A 21,654-nucleotide genomic window follows, 5' to 3' on the forward strand; every position below is an offset into this window, starting at 1 on the left:
GGTGGTAGTAGTAGTAGTAGTAGTAGTAGTAGTAGTAGTAGTAGTAGTAGTAGTAGTAGTAGGCTTGTAGTAGTAGAAGTAGTAGCCTAGTTGGTCGTAGCCTAGTAGTTGTAGTAAAATTCCAGCCTCATTCATTTTCATCAGTTTGACACCCACTCTTTCCAGTTTGATATGAGTGACATCTAGTGGCAAGAATATGCCAGTACACAGTGTAACATTTGTTTTGTGTACATGTAAAGGTCTGTTGCTTTTGTTGGTGCCGTGTTACAAACGCAACCAGAAAAGTGCATGCTTGCATGATAGATTAAATGTCGTATCAAATTGATCCAGCAAATAAAACTAGTTTTTATAATGAGGTTTGAACACCAAGCACAGTACGCTTACTGCCTAGTGACATCTGGTGGAGGTCTATCGTTATCGCAGGGGGGTGGGGGTGGGGGGCACGCGCAAATCCAACCATCATGACGCTTGACATTTATTCTTAACTGTGAAATGAATTGAAACGTGCCTGCTTGTGAACAGAGCCTAGAGACTGACGTAAACAGGGCGGGTCATGTGAACGCACACTTGGCACACATACACACCGCGTGGCGAGAACGTGTCTTGTCCAAGGGCACAACAGTGGAACGCTGGTGTGCTGCCTCCTCTTGGCTTTGTGAAGTATTGTGGGTGAAAATAAATAAACGCTGTCCAACACTTATATTAATTGCTGGGTGCATCTAATCCTGACTATTTTTATCAATGTAATACCTTCTGTCATATTGCCTTTGGGTGGTACAGACTATGTTAAGAAAAGTGGACGCACACTTTTACGCACAGACCACATCACACGCCCATTACATTTATTGCTTTGCCAATATCAGTGTTGAGGAGAGATCCCGTTTCCATGGCAATGTTGCCTACTTCTCAATTTACAAGAGGGTTGAACAAAATTTCAGCGGACACGCAACAAAGCGGGAAAATGCCGTGCTTTGATAGAAACTATGAACTCACCAGTAACGTATACAGGCTTAAGTAATCATGGTCTTTTGTCTCTATTGTCAAAACGATTTGAACTTTTGGCTTGAAGGTTTGACAGACTATCGGGGCCAAATAGAGCGTAGAGAGAGAGATAGATGTAGCTAAGTGCCATAATTCCTAGCGCCATTGAAAGCATCGCATAGCTTCCAGCGCGCGCTCTTGCCCACCTTCACTCAATTCCAGCCACATCACTCACTCTTCATCTGGTGTTGGTAAGCAGGGTGTAGATAGAGAAATCTCGCTGATAACATAAAAGAAGTTTTTCCTGAGATTGAGGCACTTATATGGCGGGTTAGACGCCATTCAAAAACGGTTTATAGGAATAGGCACTTGTTGAATTTCGTGCCAGGATTATCCAATTTCTAAGAACTCTGTCTTGCCCCGTGGATGCCACAATGGACCCTCTGCTGCCCTTAAACGCGGAGCTCTCGGACCCAGAGTCGGACATCGATGACGAGAGGAAGAAGATCCAGTTCTCGGTCCCGTCCACAGTGCCCCCACAGCTGGACCCGCGGCAGGTGGAGATGGTGAGACTGCAACGACGCGGGCTATTTGTCCAGGCTGTGTAGCAGCCTGTGGACAAATACATATGCGCTTTAAACTTGGCTTTGATGCTGATCATATGCTAAAAACAAGCATATAAATGCGTCTCAACCATGAAGTCTTCCAAAATAATATAAACTGCATAATGCTTTTACGCGCAATTGGTAAAGTTTTGGAGCTATCAACCTAATCAACAAGTGATGCAGATGTATGTGTTGTCATGACCCTTCCAGTTTTAGATTGAAAGTAGAACTAGGATATGGAATGGGAAAGATTTTTGATATTCAATTTTGAACTTTATTCACAAGGGCCGCTACTCGTCCCATATGATCATTATTGTGATGCTGAAGTAGGTTACACACACATGAGAGTTGCCCATTTAGGACAGCACGCATGAGGGCACGAGTTTGACAGATTGTTACGCAAGTACTGTCTCGCAGGACTTTGTACGTAGACATCGTGCGTATTTGCTTTCGAGCACCAGGATTAACTTCTGCCTTAGTGTCCCACGAGTGACCTGCAATGTGCTCAAAAGGGATGAGGCACCAACAATCCGAGTGCTGGAGTGTGGATAGTCTTGTATACAGATGAGTGTATGTATATGGCGACTGTAGGCTTGTTAGTCACTTGCAGGCAGAGTGTGTGTACTGTGTTCTTAGATGAGGTGCATGATGCCAAAAAAGGAAGATATTTGTGTAATTGACCTTTTTGTGAGGCAATGGCTGTATGGGTGGTTGCCGCCTTTACTTTCCATCACGGTGTCCTCTACAACTCCCTAGGGTCAATTGTTTTGTAGTTTTCTGCTCGAGGTCCGTCAGAAGTGAATGTAAAAAAAACAATTGATCCTGGAGCATCAGAGAGGCCACTGTGATGGAAGATAAAGGCGCTAAGCTTACCACTCTTACAGCTGCTGCGTCACTGAAAACCCTTTTTTCCCACATAAAAAGTTGCATAGTGCACCTTTAAGGAATGTCTATTTTTTTCAATTAAATGAGCGGTATTTGATCATTACTTTGTAGCACTGTTGGGATTCAGAATCTCTTTTTCAGGGGACTTCCACCAAACAGATGCTATTTAAACCTGCAGTCAAGATATCAGTGCAAATAAGTAACAAGAACTTTTGTTTTGTTATTTTGAAGTTCCAGTATTCAAGAATACACATGGACTCAACTCAGGTTTGTCTTGCTCCGACTAAACAACCAAGAAAACAGACAACTCCGGACATGGTGACGTCTGAGTGAAAGAATGCATTGTAACGCAAGACAATACCGGCCTCACATTTAGCCTGGCAGCTTCATTAGGCTTAAATAACCACTGGCCACAGTTCATCCTGGAAATGGCCAACAATTTATAGCTGCCGGCTCCGTGGGACATCCCGCGGGAGGCCAGGTGCAGCGAGGTAGTTTGCATTTCCTTCACATTAGCTCAATTTCACAGGGCATCTGCTCCGGGATCATATTTCTGTGTTAAAATAAATAAGTCAATAAACGTCAAGCCACTCAAATATTTTGGTACGCATCTGTTGTTTACCAAAAGAACGGGATCTCCGGAATTACTCGCCTTATTTTCAGTTCACATTTGCTTTTCTTAGCTTAAACCGACCGACTTCCCAAACTGCCTCGTCTAATTATATAAAATGATCAGGTCCTGCACACCATAACGTCATAACTAATATCTGTAAATGAGATGCCACATGTTTGCAGTAAATTCTCCTTAAAGACTCATACATTCTTTAGTAGACCATAAGCTGATTCCCTTCTCTATAAGACACTGGCCTTTTACCAGCTCATCAGCCGATTACTGCAAAGCTTTGTGTGGATAAAGTAAATACATTCATTTGCCTAGTAAAGCATGTACAAGGCATGTACCCTGTGCCCTTAATGATTATTTCTGTAAAGCATATCATCTCAAAAATGGCATTGCCAGCCTTTGTTCACTGTTTTTGTAATGCTCACGCAATGCTGTGTGCAAGACAGTTACGGCAATTACCCCTTAACATATGTTTAGGATGGGAGAGCTGCACGTGACTGGTGAAACTTGACTGAGTTTGCAAAAAATGTGTCGATCTCAGTTAGATTAAAGACTTTAGTGATTTTACGATGGTAAATGTGGCTTCTTATGATACAGATATTGCATCACTCAATATTACAACACAATTTCTTTTGTGATGTATTGTGCAGCCCTACAGGAGACTGCAGCTTTTTTGACCCAAAGAGTGAATTATTAGAAAACAAATGCCATATTCTTATCTATAACAAGCCACAACCAATTTTAATTAGCGGGACAAGAACAGACTGAACAAGCTGGTCAGGAGGGCCAGCTCCGTCCTGGGCTGCACCCTGGACTCTGTGGAGGAGGTGAGGGACAGGAGGGTGTTAGCCAAGCTCACCTCCATCATGGACAACACCTCCCACCCACTGCACGGGACTGTAGAAGAGCTGTGCAGCTCTCTCAGTGGCAGACTGAGACACCCTCAGTGCAGGACGGAGCGCTACCGCAAAGCCTTCATCCCCACTGCTGTCAGACTGTACAATAAGACTGTGAAGTAACGCCGACTGTAACAAGTGAATTTCTCCTTTGTGAGATCAATAAAGGTTTATCTTATCTTACTATCAATGATAAACCAGGCTAAATCTGGACTAAACCAGGCCTAAATTAGATCAATCAAGGACTGACTCCAGATCAGATCACAACTAATGCCAAACTAAACCTAGGCTTCACCACATTGCATACTTCATACATGCTTGTTCTGTTCATTTTATCTTATCTTTTAAATGCTTTACAAAGGAATGCTTTTTTTGTTTCACGCTTTAGAGTGGTTGGAATGTGTACGGTTTCTCATGGGTATATGCTTTGGGATGACTAGAGTCACTATGTCAAGATACGTGTTTCCAAGACCCACGACATTAGCGTTGAAGCGGCTTGTTTCGGCATAGCATCAGAGACAGGTTAGCACTTTGTTCGAACAGCCATGGGAAGGGAAACTTGCTGGAAAAGATTACAATCTTCATCAGTCAAGGAGCCAACTGATTAAATGCAAAGAGATTAGCTGTGGCTGGACTGGAGCTGCAGTAGAAGTAGTTCATGCCAAGAACAAATTTGCACCCAATCCTGTCCAAAAGTTACCCACCGCTAGATTTTATTCATCAAACAATTCACACTTGTTTTATTTTGACAACGTGAGATGGAAACGATAATGGATCCACCGGCGAGCTGTGATTATTGTATGTACAGAGGTGGGAAGTGTACACAGTATCATTAATGACTCATTGAAGAAATTGTGCTTTAAAGAGTACTTTCATGACCATACTTCCTGAGTAACATTAAATACAGTACTCTTCACCGGAATGAATAATTGAGTTCATCTTATTCCCACTGTGTGTAGGTACAAATGGCACGTTTGCCTATGATAAGGTTCTGTTTACTTGCACCTTTCCTTAAACATATTCAGTTCACTTGGCGTTACTGACAATTCCACTCTCAAGAAAACCGGTCTAATGGACCCTGTCGAGTTCATTGTTGCTGAGTCAAAACACAGTCCACTTAGGTTAAGGTATACTTTATTACTTTGAAGAACGTAATCCAGCTTGATGTCCAAAAAGCCTCCACAGGTAGACCATGCAGCTTGTCTGGTCTGCTTCAGATGTCTCCACTGTTATGACCTTTGTGTTATTTTTATTGTGTGAAATACCCGACTTCTCACAGATTACATCACTGCAAAATCCTATTTTAGACTTACTTTCTTAATTTGGACTAGCAACTCTAACATTCTTTCTTGACTACAGTTTTTTGTTTCGTTTTTCTCCCCACCTCTGTTCATTTATCAGGAACTGAGAAGTGCACTCTCGTGACTGAAAAAAATGGTGCAAAGACGTGAACCTCAATTTCCGTCTTCTGAATCTAATTTAATATTCTGTAATCAAGCCTTGTTCCCTCCTCCAGATAAGGAACGGCCGAGTGAGTTTCATTTTCTTGGACGTGCCATGATCAAACACAGCCTTACAAAGGATTTACTCATCAAATAAATTGAACACTCAGGGCGAATAGTTGTCTGTTGCGAAAGGGATTTCCACTCTCCAGTCCCATTTGCTGCCTGGATGGGTTATTTCTGTTGTAAGGGCTCTTGAGGACAATGGTCGTACTCATCCACTCAGCAACTCAAGTTTAATATTAGGTAAGCATGAAATTCATCCTAAAAACAGATAAAAACAAATACTACATGAGAGATGACCTTAGCCTTTAAGTTAAGAACAAATGTAGCTTAAAATATTGGTAAGGAGAATTCTAAAACATTACAATACTTATGGTGATAGGGTGGCACGGTTTTGCGATTGAGTTTGGACTTTTGTATTTTTGTTTTTAATACTGAAATATGAACTTAAACAGATAGAAGGATCCATGTGTAGAGAGTTCTCAACTACAGGATTAGCAGGCTTTTAATATGACCCCCATGGAGACAGAATATCTTGGTATAGGTTGAAAACATTGTACTGCCAAAATAATTGCTGTCTGCCAATTGCAACCATTAAGAATGCTATTTGGCTGCACTTTTTTGTGTCTGTGTGCAAGAGCTTAAATTGCATAACCCGTAACATTTGGCACATGGTTCAGTCCAGCTGTCCACCTCCTTTTTCACTTGTGTTCTGGAGTTGGTCTTTGATCCTCATTTTTAATCCATGTTGATTAAATTACACTAAAGGGTTTGATGACGCACCATTTGGCTAAAACAACCACTACATTTTAGAACTAAACATTTGAAAAGAAACAGGCGGGAGTGTTGTTTTATATGTGTTTGTTGAGCACAAATAACATATATCAAATTTCATTTAAATTTCAAAATTGGCTTGAGTTGGGAAAGTTCTTTCAAAGGGTAACCTGTATTCTCACTTATATTAGTCACAATCCATTCGAAAATCGCAGTTTTTTTTAGCTCATATGCAACAAAATATTCTGTCTCCATCAGGTTTTTTTTTTTTTTTTTTTTTCAGAACAACTTGATGCTGTTGTTGACTGTAGTTTATACGTTTTCAATCATGTTCCGCAATGCATGTTATTCTGTCTGTTAATGGATGTGGTGAGCCTAATCCTGATTCTAAAACAACAGAAATCAGAAAAATCTCAATCACATACTTCGGTGAACCTCTTCAAACCCTTTTGTCAAAGCTGCACAATCGCAAAAGTATTGTGATGGCACAGTATACGGCCAAAACACTAAGGAGTTCATTTACCATGCATTTGCTCATGTGCAAAATTAATAGCACGTGCAAAAAGGAAAGAGGCCACGATACTGTAATACATGGCATTTCAAATGGTGAAATAGGTGCAATAAGCCCACAAATGGCTGCAAGCTATTTTCCAGTTTGCACTCTCTATTTGGCACCTGTTCTGAACAATGACCCTTAAGACTTACACTTGATCCCCCACTGACTTTTATAATTTTGTTCAATTGTGTTGTTTTGACACAATTTGAGACAATCTTTTGCATTTTAATGAACCTACTGAATTGAAATGGTTTCTTAAAATATTGCAAAATTATAATTATCACAATTTTCAAGACAGCGTTTTGTTTTTTTTCTCATTTCATCCCAACTTATTATATTATAGATCATTTACATCCTGTACATTTGTGGGTACTACAGCCAACAGCGCTCTTCTGAAGATGCTTGACCCTCTCCAGTCTGTAATAGCGCAATAGCAAGTAAAGGTTATCCCTGCTCTGAACAACATCCAACTTGTTTATTTCACTCCAGTTTCCCTTTGCCTGTCACCGCAGTGAGTTTGTGCTCCTGTGGCCTAATTCAGTGTCCCTGATGAAGCATTACCCTCAAATTAAATGTCTTTTAATTCGCATTTTAATCTCAGCCCTTGTTGGGAGTGCACTGAATATGGATGAGCTGCCCGCGGCGTGATGCACAAGAGTTACTCCACAGTGGAAGCCGCCCACACCAACAGGCCCACGCTCTGCCGGGATTGGCTCAGCGCGCGGACACTTATCGACACGAATCTTATCACCATAACACTCCACGGACAGAGATAGTAACAAGCGCACTTTCAGTTCATTTTACACCGGGAAACAGCTACTCAGGAAGCAAGTTGTGGTAAAACATGCGGTAAATGCCTTAAAAAGTCCAGAAATTGTTTTATTTTCTTGGGTCGTTAGCCTAGGTTAAGCTCTTGTTTTCAACTTTGCATTCCTATCTAACATTGTTCCTCCTCCAAACATGTCCCCTAGCTGTTGTTGTTTTCTGAAAGGGCTCTACCATATAATTACGTTGTCCATCCCTTATCTTCGGTAAAATGAATATCACAAGGCTGAAAATGTTGCATGTACTGTACCACCCACAGCTTTCATCCACACAAGAAATAAATATAAAGATGACTGATCCATGGTTAAATAAACTAAAGAATTTTGGTTGGAGATTCTCGCTGGACCCATCCAATCCACCACCTCCACCCTCTGCAGCACGGAGGGAGCCAAGAGCACTCTCCCACATCTGAACATGCACGAGGGCCAGTGACAAAGCCTTTATTAAAAATAAACATTTGAGTCGGACCAGGCAGTGTGATGTGAGGTGACCACAGTCAAGTAATCCACGTCTTTCAACGGCAAATCTAATCACAAATCACTATTGTTGTTTAGGTTATGCAATAATACGTGGCTGACCCAAGGGAATCCTCCAGAGATTACGGCGAACACATAGGGACAGATAAGCTACGATGCTGTATTGTGCAGTATTTCAATGTCAAACAGGCTGTCGTGAACGGTCAATCCATGGGTCTCCAGTGACCAGTAGCAAGGCACAATTGAATGTAAAATATTCTATCTTTTGAATTTGTTCGGGGAAGCTCTCTGTCCTGCAAAAGTTTTCCATTGTAGAAAACGGTTCCAAACAAGATTGTTTTTGTATTGAGAGCCATTTTCCTTTCACCAACAACTGTCTTTTTAACGGTCCTCAAATCGTGTCCATAACTGGTTGAAGTAATGAGGTTGAAATTGAATCGGTGAAAGTTTGTGTACAACTTTATTTTACTGGTATGTTCTTTTGTCCTTCAGATTCGACGCCGGAGGCCAACTCCTGCAACCCTCTTCAGATTAACAGACCCGCCTTCACCAGATGAAGACCCACAGCAGGTGCATCTCTCTCGCACTCTTGTATTTGTAATTTCTATCTCCCTCTACTCTTCCCAAGTTTCCCTACCACCATTCCTCTTGACTTCCTATTAAAGCTATTACAAAAACAAAATGTCTCACCTGGTAATTATTAGCTAAATGTCTGTGAAATATAATTGTTCTCTATTAATCTAGATTTTTTCCCCCTCTTTTTTTCCATCAGTGGATGCTGACAGACAATGGAGTCTTGAAGTCCAAACTGGTCGCCTACCAGCCACCCTCTCTCAAAGGTTTGTTTACAGTATTTTGAGGTGAAAACTTATCAGACTTTATTCCCTCGTGACAGTGGACATGTGCTTCCTGTTTGTTTGGACTATCCAAAAACAGTAGGAGTTGTGTACGTGATTGAGATTAGGAGACACACAGCTGTGGGTCACCCCTGGATCATCCTGGATTATGAAAGGGAAACACAGCTGCAACATGTGGATGCTTCTCTCACAAGCATTTGCTCTTGTGGTTGTTGTGTCGACGGGTCAGACTAAGAGCAGTTCAGAAAACCCCTGTGGACAGTATATCAAAAAAGAACTTGATGTCGCCTGGTATGGCACAGCCGGGGCCCCGCCCTGGAGCCAGGCCTGGGGTGGGGGCTCGCATGCGAACGACTAGTGGTCGGGTCTTTGTCCAAGGGGCTCGGCCGAGTTTAGCCCGAAGGGACAATTTGGGCCCGCCCTCCTGTGGACTCACCACTGTAGGGGGGTAGGGAATCATAGGGGTCGGGTGCAGAGAGGACTGGGTGGCAGTCATACCCAGTTCACACAGCTTCTGGCTGTTGGGACGTTGAACTTCACCTCGCTGGGGGGAAGGAGCCTGAACTTGTGCCGGAGGTCGAGAGGCACCGGCTAGATATAGTCGGGCTCACCTCTACACACACCTTGGGTTCCTGAACCAAACTCCTGGAAAGAGGCTGGTGATGCTCCACTTCTTTCTCCTTATTGCCCCCCAGCTCAGTGTTGGAGTTCACCCCAGTGAACGAGAGGGTCGTGTCCCTACGCCTTCGGGTTGGGGGACAGGTCTTTCACTGCTGTCTCCACCTATGGGCCCAACATCGGTGCTCCATCCTTGTTCTACTGGTGGACTGTTTTGGGACTTCTGTTTTAGTCACAGTTTGTCCATAACGAACACCATGTCCGAGCACAAGTGTGTCCATAAGTGCAAAGGGCACCAGGACACCCTAGGCCAGAGGTCGATGATCTTGTATGATCAACTTTGTAGTTGTGTCATCGAGCTCTCAATTTACCGGTCGATCTACATTTCTACCCTCACCTATGATCATGAGATTTGGGTAATGACCAAAAGGACAAGCTCGTGGATGCAGGCGTCTGAAATTAGTTTTCTGAGATATAGTGAGGGGCTCAGTTACCCGGGAGGAGCTCTGAGTAGAGTCGCTGCCTCCTCACATCAAACAAAGCCAGCTCAGCATCGGTTTCGGCTGCATCCTGGTCGCTTCCCTTGGGAGGTGTTCCAGGCATGTCCTGTTGGGAGAAGGCCTCGTGGGAGGCCAAGGACATGCTACAGGGACTATGTCTCTGAGCTGGCCTGGTGTCGCCTCGGGGTCCCCCCAGAACAGCTGGAGGAGGTGTGCATGGATTGGGAAATCAAGGCATCTCATGCTCAGACTGCTGCCTCCGTGGCCCGGCCGGAAGATGGATGGATGGGTTATTGTTTGCTTGTTTTTTTGTTGTCTGGCTGCTACCTTTTACATACCCGAGAGTCGCCAAAGTAACCCAGTCAAAATGTTTATGCCAGATGATGCCCATCTTGTCGCAACGAGTGCAGTGTTATTGTGACTGGAGTGGGAAAGTGCCAGAGACAGAACAGTAAATGGCCAGGCTAGTATATGAACAAAACAGAGAACGTGTTATGAGCTAGACTGTGTCCTGCAATCTCGGCTCAAAACATTCAAATTAAAACTATTCATACAATACAGGAACTTGCCACCAGATATTGATCTGTCATGACTTCATTCAGCTTTTATGGTTGTTGAGCGTAGACCATAAAAACGGTTTAAATAAACCTTAACACTCACTCACTCTTTCCATTCAAATAACATTGCAACATCGCAACTAAAGCTGAGAAAATGTTCACTATAATCATAGCAACAATACTTGGAAAATATGAATCAATAGTGTATTTTCTTGTGCAGTCGTGCAGAAGATGGCTCAGGCACACCTTGCCTGTTTACCTTCCATGGACCATGACGACTCTGATGACGAGGTTGACAAAGACCGTGAAGTGCACCAGAAGACTGCCGGTATTTTAAATTATTGCAAGCACTTTTATCATCACATTATAAACTGTTCTTTAATCAAAAATAATCTCTATTAATAGGACGACAGGTTGGTGTACGGGGAGTCCAGGACATCTCTACTCTCGCTGACAACTCTGCAGAAAGTCAGCAAACAAATGAAAAATAGCTGTGGGACAATTTTGAGATGAAACAACATCATTATTATGAGAAGGTGCCGTAGACACCAAAACTCTCCACTAAATATCATCTGAAATTATATAAAACACAAACAAATAGACTTTATGTGAAAACACGTAATTAGTTGCTTTGAATAGATATTTACTCAGCAGCATGCTCTTTGGACCATTGGACATTTACTACTTTACTGTCTTACTGTGCTTGATAATGTCATTGTTTTGATAGAGCCTTGATTGCAGGCCAAATTCCTATTGAAAGTCTGAAATATGTTTGGTCCTGTTGAGTTTATTTCATGAAAAATTTACTTTGTGCCTATTTTGTGGCTCTGGGCTAAAATAAGGTTTGTTGTTTAATGAAAGCATGTTTTCATTGTTTGATAATGCTTGCAACTTTTCTCACATAAAAGTTTATATATTTACCTACCTAAACCAATGTATTTTTTAAAAGTATATATTATATACGGTATACCAATATTTGGGAAGACTGGAAGACAGTCAAAGGCAAAACACGGTCGTTGTGTAATTCTCAACAGTGGAACTAGCTGTATCTTTATTGAGCTGTAGAGGGCAGTGTCATCTCACATACAGCAGGAACCATATGTTTACATCACACACTTTATAAAAAGACACATTTGCATTTGTTTCCTTACTGTCTGACATGAAACCAGAGTTAAGTTAATTTTTTTTAGGTCATTTAGAATTTAAAAAAAATTGTCTTTGCTAAATGCCAGAAGAATGAGCGATATAATTTTCTACATGGTTTTAGTTGGCCACAATAGTTGGCAGGAATTTTGGTCTATTCCTCCAGACACATTTGTAGGCCACCTTGCGTGCACATGCCTTTTCAGCTCTGCCCATACACTTTCAATTGGTTTGAGATCAGTACTTTGTGATGACCACAACAAAACATTGACTTTGTTTTCCTTACGCCACTTTGTAACCAGTATTGGCAGTTTGCTTTGGGAATTGTCCATTTGGAAGACCCATCTGTGCCCAAGCTTTAACTTCCTGGCTGATGTCTTGAGATGATGTCATCTATTTTGTGAAGTGCACCAGTCCTTCCCACAGCAGAACAGCCCCACAGCATGATGCTGCCACCCCCTTATTTCACAGTTGGGATAGTGTTCTCAGGCTTGCAAGATTCCCCCTTTTTCCTCCAAACACGACGATGGTCATTATGTCCAAACATTTTTTTTGTCAGACTACAAGATATCTCCAAAAAATTATCCATTTCCAGTATTTATCCATTTTTTATTTGCAAACTCAAAATTAGCTTTTCAATGTTTTTTTCAGTAAGAGCTTCTTCCTGGCAGAGTTCCCTCTCAGCCCATGTCGGTACAGGACTTGTTTCACTTGTTGGATAATGACAAACTCTTACCAGTTTCAGCATCTCCACCAGGTCTTTTGCATTTGTTCTTAGGTTGATATTCACATTTCAGACCACAGCACGTTCATCTCTGGGACTCAGAACCCGCCTTCTTTCTGATCTGTTTGATGACTGGTAATTTCCATTATTGTTTTAACCAATGAACGTGGCACCTTCCAGTGTCTTGAAATTGCACTCAAGGATGAACCAGACCTGTGCTTCCAAGGTCATGACATCGTCATCTGGGCTTTCCCTGGTTAAAGGTATAGTAATCTTAGTGTATTTAAACCTCTGACTTTGTTAAAAGTAACAAAAACATTTCTAAAACATTATATCTCTGGTCTGACATAATAGAAATAATTATGAAAATTCTAATTGACCTGAATAAAAGTTCATTTTGGTCTCATGTCAAACAGTGAGGAAAAAAATATTTTTATAAAGTGTTTGTAAACATCTGGTTCCCACTGTATATAATTCCGCTGACAACACTTTCTACACAACTGCATACTCTGTTATCAATCCAAATATATAATTATGACGTAGACAAAAAAATACAACTATAACCTTATAATTTAGATTAGTAATAAATGTATTAAGACCAGAGCTCACTGTTAAAAAATCTTTGTTTGCTTTTAAGAAAAAGGGTTATTTAAATATTTTTCTTCAGTTCTTCTTTGCTTTCACAAAAAAGCACCCCCTTCCATCACTTATATCATCAGTGTCCGTAATGTCCCGGGGTGGAGTGTGCACCTCCAGCCTGATGAGGGTGAAGCCCTGCTCCTGCAGACTGGTACAGATCTGCGACTCGTTCAAAGGGAGCACTGGGATCTTTTCCGGACCCCCTAAGTAATAACTCTCCTGCAGGGCCCCAATGAGCAGCAGGTGGCCCCCGGGACGAAGCAGTTTGCTAATATTTCCAAGGGCCTTGGTAAAAGTGTCTACATCAGGACTGGCACTCTCTAGACAAAAGCAGGACACCAGGCAGTCAGCCCCCTCTGACGGGAGGGCGTCTGGGGCCATCGGCTGAGCACGATGCACATCGATGGGGAGGACGTCAGAGACCACCTCACGGAGTCGAGCCGCCTTCTCTGTCCATTCAGAGGGGCTGATGGAAAACAGGTAACATAAAGTCATTTGTGATCTTTAGTAGTCAAGAACTCAGTTCACAAGATCAAACTGAGCCCAGATCAAGTGAGTAACTGTATAAGCCTGTACCTTCGCCCTTCAAGTTCGCAAACATATTTGATAAATGGGGTCCAATCAAAGTTTGCTCCTTCTCCCTGTAGCCAGCTCTTCAGCTCCTGTCTGTTGACCTCCAGAAAGTCAGTGAGGAGCACTTTGCTGAAGACCTCACAGCCGCTGAGCACCTGGTACAGAGAAGGACCTGAGCCCACATCGATCAGAAGATCACCTCTTATGTCCCCTGGAAGGAGAAGTAAGGGTTGATGGTAAATGGTTTCAACTTATATTATGCTATTCCACCTACATTAGGCACTCAAATCGCTTTACAGCAAGGATCCACTCACCCATTTTTCACTCTCTCATTCATACACGTAGTAATAACTATCACGATATTTCTTTAAATTAATTCTTTGTAATTTTGTGGAAAAGAAACAACGTACCTATCGATCGGAAAGTAATTAATTTGGTCTGAAAAGGGACAAAGTGGCTCTTCTGATGTCGAAGATTGCAGACCCCTGGGCTCGAGCTTTTGTTACTTGGGTTAAGTGGCTGCGTAAAAGCATCAACAATCAGTTACCATTGGTTTTCCAGTTCTTTGTGATAGTGTTTTCATGTTCCAACTCTTTCACCAATCTTCTTCCTTAAAGCTAATTTGTGAGAATTTCTGATGTTATTATGAGACTTTTGGGATATCTGTGTTTTTTTTTTTCTGATATTATCCATCCAAATGACTTATAAGGGATGTATGTATAACTTCCAGTGGTGTAGTCTTCAATTTTCTAGTGGGTATAGCCTACTGTATTTTTTAGCAGGCGTGGGGGATAGCCAATTATATGTGCTGAAAAAAATAGCCTGTCACATACTATTACTAATATTAAATGTATCAGAGAATTAAATAGATTATAAACCAAACGGTGAATATAAATGTTATTGAAATAACAAGCAATAGACCTATAGGAATGTTCTAGAAATTCAAAGGCTGTAGCTATAAGGCTGTGGGACTGAAGCCAAAAGGAAAACTTCAATGAATAAAGCCCAGTCTGCTTTCACCAACCCCTCCACCAGACAACCACCACACACAAAACCATGCGCGCTGCTTCTGGAGAACGACTCTTTTAGGACATTTTTTTATGAACAGGAGCGCGCGTGGCTCGGTAACCACTGTGGGCGGGGCACATCCACTTTTCAGTCTCTGTCAAGGGACAGCTTCAGTGTCTGAGAGTAAAACGCACACTTGGAACAGTCTACGCGGTCTTTCCCGTGGACTTCAGCGCTTTGTAATACAGATTGTTTCCCGCCTGCACCTGTCACTGCCTTTGCCCAAAACCGCTCTCACGCGCAGCTGCAGGGGAGGGGGAGAAGCGTTCGGCATTGTGGACTCCCAGAGCGGGGATGAACAGGGAACGTGTCTATGAGACGTACGCGACTCCTCCAGCGTGAGGACGGTTAATAAGCCTCTGTCATTATGAGCTATTCTCAGGCCGGGTTTTATTTTGTGCTCATGTACACCGGAGCTGTGCGCAATTGCGCACGAGCACAGCTGAGAGGGAACAGTCGGTCTGTCGGTATAGGGACAGAGAAAAAGAGAGAGAGATGGATGTGATCTGTGATCTCTCGTTTTCAGGGGAGGAAATAGTTTGTGGTGGAGTTTGTGCTGGTCTCCAAACGGACAGAAAACGCAAAAATAACGCTGCGCAAATGAGTGAAACGTATCTTTTCCCACTTTGTAGTGGTTATACGGTCATTCTGCAGGCCTTCTAGTGGTTATACGGCGTATACCTGCGTATCACGTAGACTACACCACTTCGATGAATGTTATGGATATATAAAACTTTAACAATGGTTAGCATAATGTTTTAGGTTTAGGTTTATTTAACTTTGACATAGCAGGAAAGAACAAAGTGTTTAACCTGAAATGTGTCATTTACAATAGAATAAAAACAGCAATATGAAGAAAAAAAATCTAGAAAAAGGATTTATAAAACATTGTTAAAGTTAAAGCCAGAGGGTTTTACCACTAAGGTTAGCATTATGCTTCAGTGTAAAAACCTCACCGGAAATAAACCAAAATACCCGAGCCTACTTGGTTAATTTAGTGTTACTGGATAGAATTTGGAGTTTGGTTCCTGGTCTGGACTTGTTTTGGCCTGGGCTGATCTTTGTTTGATCTAACCTTTGTACAGTAACTATGCAAACTCCGCATTATAAGCTAGCTACAGTTAGCATAGGTATGTTGAGTCCAAGAGAGACACCAACTCCAGACAAGGAAGTACAGACTCCAAACCAAGTTCAGGCCGAGACCAGGCAAGGTCCAAAGTCAGGACCAGGTCCATCTTTCTGCCAAGTGTGATTTTACTTGACACAGTCATTCGCAATGGTTTCGGTCATTTCAATCATTTTTAGTTTCACACATAGACTGTATATGAATATATGTTTTAGTTTCACAGTCTTACCCTCCGTGAATGCGCGGTGCAGACAGGACAGTTTCCATGGCCCCAAGCCGTCCTTTTGTCCAAAACCAGCGCTTTGAGGAGAATAAAAATTTTGTAGAAATATCGATGGGACAAAGCTTTCATGGGACGTTCCCTTGACTCCTTCACTCTGCTCCATTCTGTTTACAAGAGCTGAGAAGAACCTGTTCCTGGACACGCAGCTGCTCTGCTGTTTTCCTCGTATGAAAGAGTAGCACGTACAGTGCGTGACTTCCTGAAGGCTCTCATTCGTCCAGGAAGTAGTGAGGCTAAATCTGGACTGTTCTGTTGTTTCACAAAGATAACCTCCTTAATCCCCTCTCAAACCATCTCTAATGTTTTGTTTCTCATCATTTATGTCACTATTGAAACTCAGCACTCACATTACTTTTGCTACAGTAGTTTTTACTCTTACTCAGAGTATCCAATAAGTTTACCCAAGTTAGAGTAATGTCACTTTGAAATATTTTTACTCAAGTGCAAATAAAATGCAATAACCCAAATAAATACTCAAGTAAAAGTAAAAGAGTACTTGTGAGAAAATGTTACTTGAGTACAGTGAGTACCGAGTAACTGTTTGTGTGAAACAAAACATAAAATCATGTCAAAGAAAATTCCAAGAAAACAGCATTTTACAGAAAAACGAAAGTAATTGAAGAACAAGGTGCACGACGAGACAATCTACATCCATTTTTCAAAGTGAAGCATTTGCCACTTAAATATTTACTCATAGTGGAAAAGTAACAATTATTTTTACACAGGTAAGAGTACAGATACTACCTTATAATTTTATTCCTGTGGAAGTAAAAAAGTACAGTTAAAACTACCCAAAGAAGTACAATTTCTTCAAAAAGTTACTCAAGCACATGTACTTGAGTAAAGGTAACTGAGTTCTACCCGCCTCTGCTCTTACTTGAGTAATTTTTTGGGCTACTTGAGTACTACTTGAGTAACGTTGCTATTACTTGAGTAAACAGTCTCAGTCACATCTGATTACAAGTACAAAAAAGGTTCCACAGCTCACATTTGTACAAGGTTGTTTGTGTATTGAGAGCCTTCTTTCCTTTCACCACAAAGGCTTCGACAGCTCAACAACTCTTTTTAACGGCCCTCAAAATGGCGTCCATAACAGGTTGAAACGAAAGAACACATTTTGATGCTCGTACAATGGTAAATAAACTTCTCATGTGTTAGACATCCATCGTCTCCTGCCTCTCTTTGCAACTCACTAGGGCTTATAGGAGAACTACAAATATCTACAATTAGACTTTGGTAGAGACATCAGTCATAGAGAGACAATGACAGATATGTAGAGGCTTAGACACTGCCAGAGGTGAAGAAGACGAAATGGAGAGGTTGAGGTGGTTGATGGTTCTTGTGCTGGAGTGGAGACTGGGCTGATACAGTAGAATGAGGTGTATAGGTGATTGTTTGGGGAAGCAAAGGTGGCATGCAGTGAAGTGTTTATATATGTATACAACTTTATTTTACGGATATGTTTGCTTATCCTTCAGATTCCCTGCCGGAGGCCAACTCCTGCAACCCTCTTCAGATTAACAGACCCGCCTTCACCAGATGAAGAGCACAGCACAGCAGGTGCATCTCTCTCGCACTCTTGTTTTGGTGATTTCTATCTCCCTCTACTCTTCCCATGTTTCCTTTCCACAATTCCTCTTGGCTTCCTATGAAAGCTATGACAAAATCAAATGTCTTACCTGGTGTTTATTAGTCTGTGAAACATTATTTGTTATCTGGTGAATTTGTAGAGAGATTGAATCGTTTTATTCCCCTCTCTTTTTTTCCTCAGTGGATGCTGGCAGACAATGGAGTCTTGAAGTCCAAACCAATCGCCTGCCAGCCACCCTCTCTCAAAGGTCTGTTTATTTTGAGTTGAAAACTTATTGACGTAATTAGAAGAATTCCGTAGACTTAATTCTCTCGAGACAGTGGACATGCTCTTCCTGTTTGTTTGGACTATCCGAAAACAGTGGAAGTTGTGTGTGTGTGTGATTGAGATTAGGAGACACACAGCTGTGGGTCACCCCTGGATCATCCTGGATTATGAGAGGGAAACACAGCTGCAACATGTGGATGCTTCTCTCACACACTCACAAGTGCTTTTGTGGTTATTGTTGTTGTTTTTTGTCATCTGGCTGTTCCCTTATACACCCCAGAGTAGCTACAGTAACCCAGTACGAATTTTTATGCCAGATGATGCCCATCTTGTCGCAACCAGGGTAGTGTCGTGCTGCCTTCATGTGCTTTGGTAAAGATGATCCTTTCCAGTTGTGAAGTGGAAAGTGTGAGTGCATTGTGTTCAAGTGCTTTTGTGTCACAAAATAACGTTTAAAAAGACATACCAATACTCTATAAACAAATTCACGTGAGAAAGTCGTCTACAAACCGCTGACCTACTGTTGCTTTGTATCTGCTTTGATCAAATAAACAACACAAAGTCTGAAAAATGTTTGGCCTATTTTGCTGGCTCTGGGCTTTAATAATGAAAGCATGTTTTCATTGTTTGATAATGATGGCAACTTTTATGTAATACAAGTATTTGCCTACCTAAACCAATGTTATATATAAAAGTATACATGTTATACTGTATACCAATATTTGGGAAGACTGGGACAGTCTAAGATAAAACACAGTTGTCTGTGATTCTCAACAGTGGAACCAGCTGTATCTTTATTGAGCTGTAGAGGGCAGTGTCATCTCACATATACAACACTTTCTACACAACTGTATACTATGTAATCAATACAAAGATATAATTGTGGGGGAAAAATACAGTTATACTAATTTAAATAAATGTATTAAGACCAGAAGAAAAAGGGTTATTTAAATATTTTTCTTCAGTCCTTTGCTTTCACAAAAAAGCACCCCCTTCCATCACTTATATCATCAGTGCCCCACATGTACCGGGGCAGAGTGTGCACCTCCAGCCTGATGAGGGTGAAGCCCTGCTCCTGCAGACTGGCACAGATCTGCGACTCGTTCAAAAGGAGCACTGGGATCTTTCCTGAGTAAAAACTCTGCTGCAGGGCCCCAATGAGCAGCAGGTGGCCCCTGGGACGAAGCAGTTTGCTAATATATCCAAGGGCCTTGTTAAAGGTGTCTACATCAGGACTGGCACTCTCTAGACAAAAGCAGGACACCAGGCAGTCAGCCCCCTCTGACGGGAGGGCGTCTGGGGCCAGCGGCTGAGCACGATGCACATCGATGGGGAGGACGTCAGAGACCACCTCACGGTAACATAAAGTCATTCATGATCTTTAGTAGTCAAGAACTCAGTTCACAAGACCAAACTGAGCTCAGATCAAGTGAGTAACTGCATAAGCCCGTACCTTCGCCCTTCAAGTTCGCAAACATATTTGATAAATGGGGTCCAATCAAAGTTTGCTCCTTCTCCCTGTAGCCAGCTCTTCAGCTCCTGTCTGTTGACCTCCAGAAAGTCAGTGAGGAGCACTTTGCTGAAGACCTCACAGCCGCTGAGCACCTGGTACAGAGAAGGACCTGAGCCCACATCGATCAGAAGATCACCTCTTATGTCCCCTGGAAGGAGAAGTAAGGGTTGATTCAGGAGTGCAAACTGTATAGGCTTCTTACATCCTGTATACTTAGTGTGTGGTTTGTTAGAAAAAATGTAAGACTGTTTTATCCTTAATTGTGATATACAGATGATTAAATTGGTAGTGGAAAATTCTATTTTTAGTGGGCCTATTGAAATGACTAGTACGTAGACCACAGGGTCTACATATGTAAATGTAGACCCTGTTAACATACTGGATTGCACTACCAAAATGCACTAATAGCCGACTTGGTAAATTTAGTGTTACTGGGTAGAATTTGGAATTTGGTTCCTGGTCTGGTCTTGGTTTGGTCCAACCCTTGCACACTTATGCAAACTCACCATTATAATACCACAGTTAGCATAATTATGTTGAGTCCAAGTGAGAGACCAACAGCCAACTCAAGTTTACAGACTCCAAACCAAGTTCAGATCGAGATCAGTGTGATTTCGGGGTGGGCATTTATAAGCTTCTGCTTCGGCCCACTCCTTTTGAGCAGAAATTCTACTGCTCAAACAAACAAATAAACTAAACTAACTTTACACAGTCATTGGCAATGGTTTCAGTCATTTCAATCATTTTACGTTTCAAATTCTTACCATGCGTGAATGCACGGTGCAGACATGACAGTTTCCATGGCTCCAAGCCGTCCTTCTGTTCCAAACCAGCGCTTTGAGGAGAATAAAAATTGTGTAGATATGTCAAAGGGCCAAAGCTTTCATGGGACGTTCCCTTGACTCCTGCTTCAATCTGCTCCATTCTGTTTACAAGAGCTGATTTCCTCAGAACGCAAACCTGATATGAAAGTGAGTGACACGTACGTCCTCTCTCACTGTGTGGGGGGGTTTGATCATGATGAATTCCTGTGTGGAAGAAACGAACGGTGGCAAGGACCAACTAAAAATGATCTCAGGATTAGTTCATCATGACTTCATTATGAATGTGCCCCTTAAACTGAAGCGTTGCAGCTTTAATAACTTGTATAAACATACTAGCAAATAGGCTGTGGGTTCGAATCAAGGCTCCCACATGTGCACACTCTCGTTGTGTCCCTGGGCAAGACACCTCACCCACCATGCCTATGAGAATGTAGTGTAAGAGTGAACATGTGGTGCTGGTCGGAAGGGCCGATCGTGCAAATTGAATTTGCCAGTTTTGCTTCTGTCAGTCTACCCCAGGGCAGCTGTGGCTACAACAGTAGTTTACTACCACTGAGTATGGAGTGAATGAAAAATGAACGTCTTTGAGTGTCCAGAAAAGCGCTATATAAATCCAATACATTATTATTAGTAATTATTATTATTTTGTTGGTTGAGCATGCAGCTGTAAGCCTATATTCATGTTTAAAAGCATCTAAAAACGTTTGTTCTTTTAAATAAATGAAAAAAAAACGTCTTGAATGTTGTGTGTAATTACTCTCCTTAAACAGATTGTGTATCTGTTAAGTTATCAAAGTTGCCAGGCTTGATTTTAAGGGGCACATTCATAATGAAGTCATGACAACAAAGTATTGATCATGATCATGATGAATTAATCATTATCATTCATGAGTTCCTGAATTAGCGGAGTATTTCATCATGAAGCACCATGACCTCACATGAATTCATAATGAATTCATTCATGAAGTCATGATGAATTCATGTACCCTTATTATAAAGCGTTACCACATTTTTTTAAGATATTTTGCAGAAAGACCTCACAACGGCGTGGAATACGTGAGTACACGCTTGTATTAAATAGCTGCTGATCCTTCTTTTGCAGCAATAACTGCTTTTCTGTAGTTCCAGATTAGACGTTCACAATGATCAGGATGAATCCTGGACCATTCCTCTTTACAAAAGTGCTGCAGTTCAGCGAGATTCAGGTGGTGTACTTACTTATTCCACGATCTCCTGTGAATGTTTA

The 21,654-nt window shown here is 41.8% G+C and overlaps 3 protein-coding genes across 3 annotated transcripts; 1 reads left to right on the forward strand and 2 right to left on the reverse strand.

Annotated features, from left to right (window-relative positions):
• The first annotated feature begins 1,135 nt into the window (after window positions 1-1,135).
• Window positions 1,136-11,310, forward strand: LOC306978899 (protein phosphatase 1 regulatory subunit 1B-like). The gene is made up of 5 exons (XM_079577609.1): window positions 1,136-1,547; window positions 8,618-8,695; window positions 8,898-8,964; window positions 10,878-10,985; window positions 11,063-11,310. The coding sequence occupies exons 1-5, from the start codon at window positions 1,416-1,418 to the stop codon at window positions 11,146-11,148; spliced, it is 471 nt and encodes a 156-aa protein (XP_079433735.1). The 5' UTR covers window positions 1,136-1,415; the 3' UTR covers window positions 11,149-11,310.
• A 1,657-nt stretch (window positions 11,311-12,967) lies between these two features.
• Window positions 12,968-20,554, reverse strand: LOC306978898 (phenylethanolamine N-methyltransferase-like). The gene is made up of 4 exons (XM_079577608.1): window positions 20,545-20,554; window positions 16,160-16,375; window positions 13,740-13,947; window positions 12,968-13,629 (listed from the first exon to the last, which is right to left on the reverse strand). Exons 2-4 carry the CDS (start codon window positions 16,314-16,316, stop codon window positions 13,188-13,190), a joined length of 807 nt encoding a protein of 268 aa, XP_079433734.1. The 5' UTR covers window positions 16,317-16,375; window positions 20,545-20,554; the 3' UTR covers window positions 12,968-13,187.
• On the reverse strand, window positions 19,033-20,826 carry LOC306978348 (nicotinamide N-methyltransferase-like; the record flags this gene model as incomplete). Its single annotated transcript, XM_079576871.1, has 4 exons — window positions 19,033-19,316; window positions 19,358-19,422; window positions 19,525-19,732; window positions 20,820-20,826. The coding sequence occupies 4 exons, from the start codon at window positions 20,824-20,826 to the stop codon at window positions 19,033-19,035; spliced, it is 564 nt and encodes a 187-aa protein (XP_079432997.1).
• Between the last annotated feature and the right edge of the window lie 828 nt (window positions 20,827-21,654).

Source organism: Gobius niger, assembly GCF_951799975.1.
Source record: "Gobius niger genome assembly, chromosome: 19".
Classification (NCBI taxonomy): Eukaryota; Metazoa; Chordata; class Actinopteri; order Gobiiformes; family Gobiidae; genus Gobius; species Gobius niger.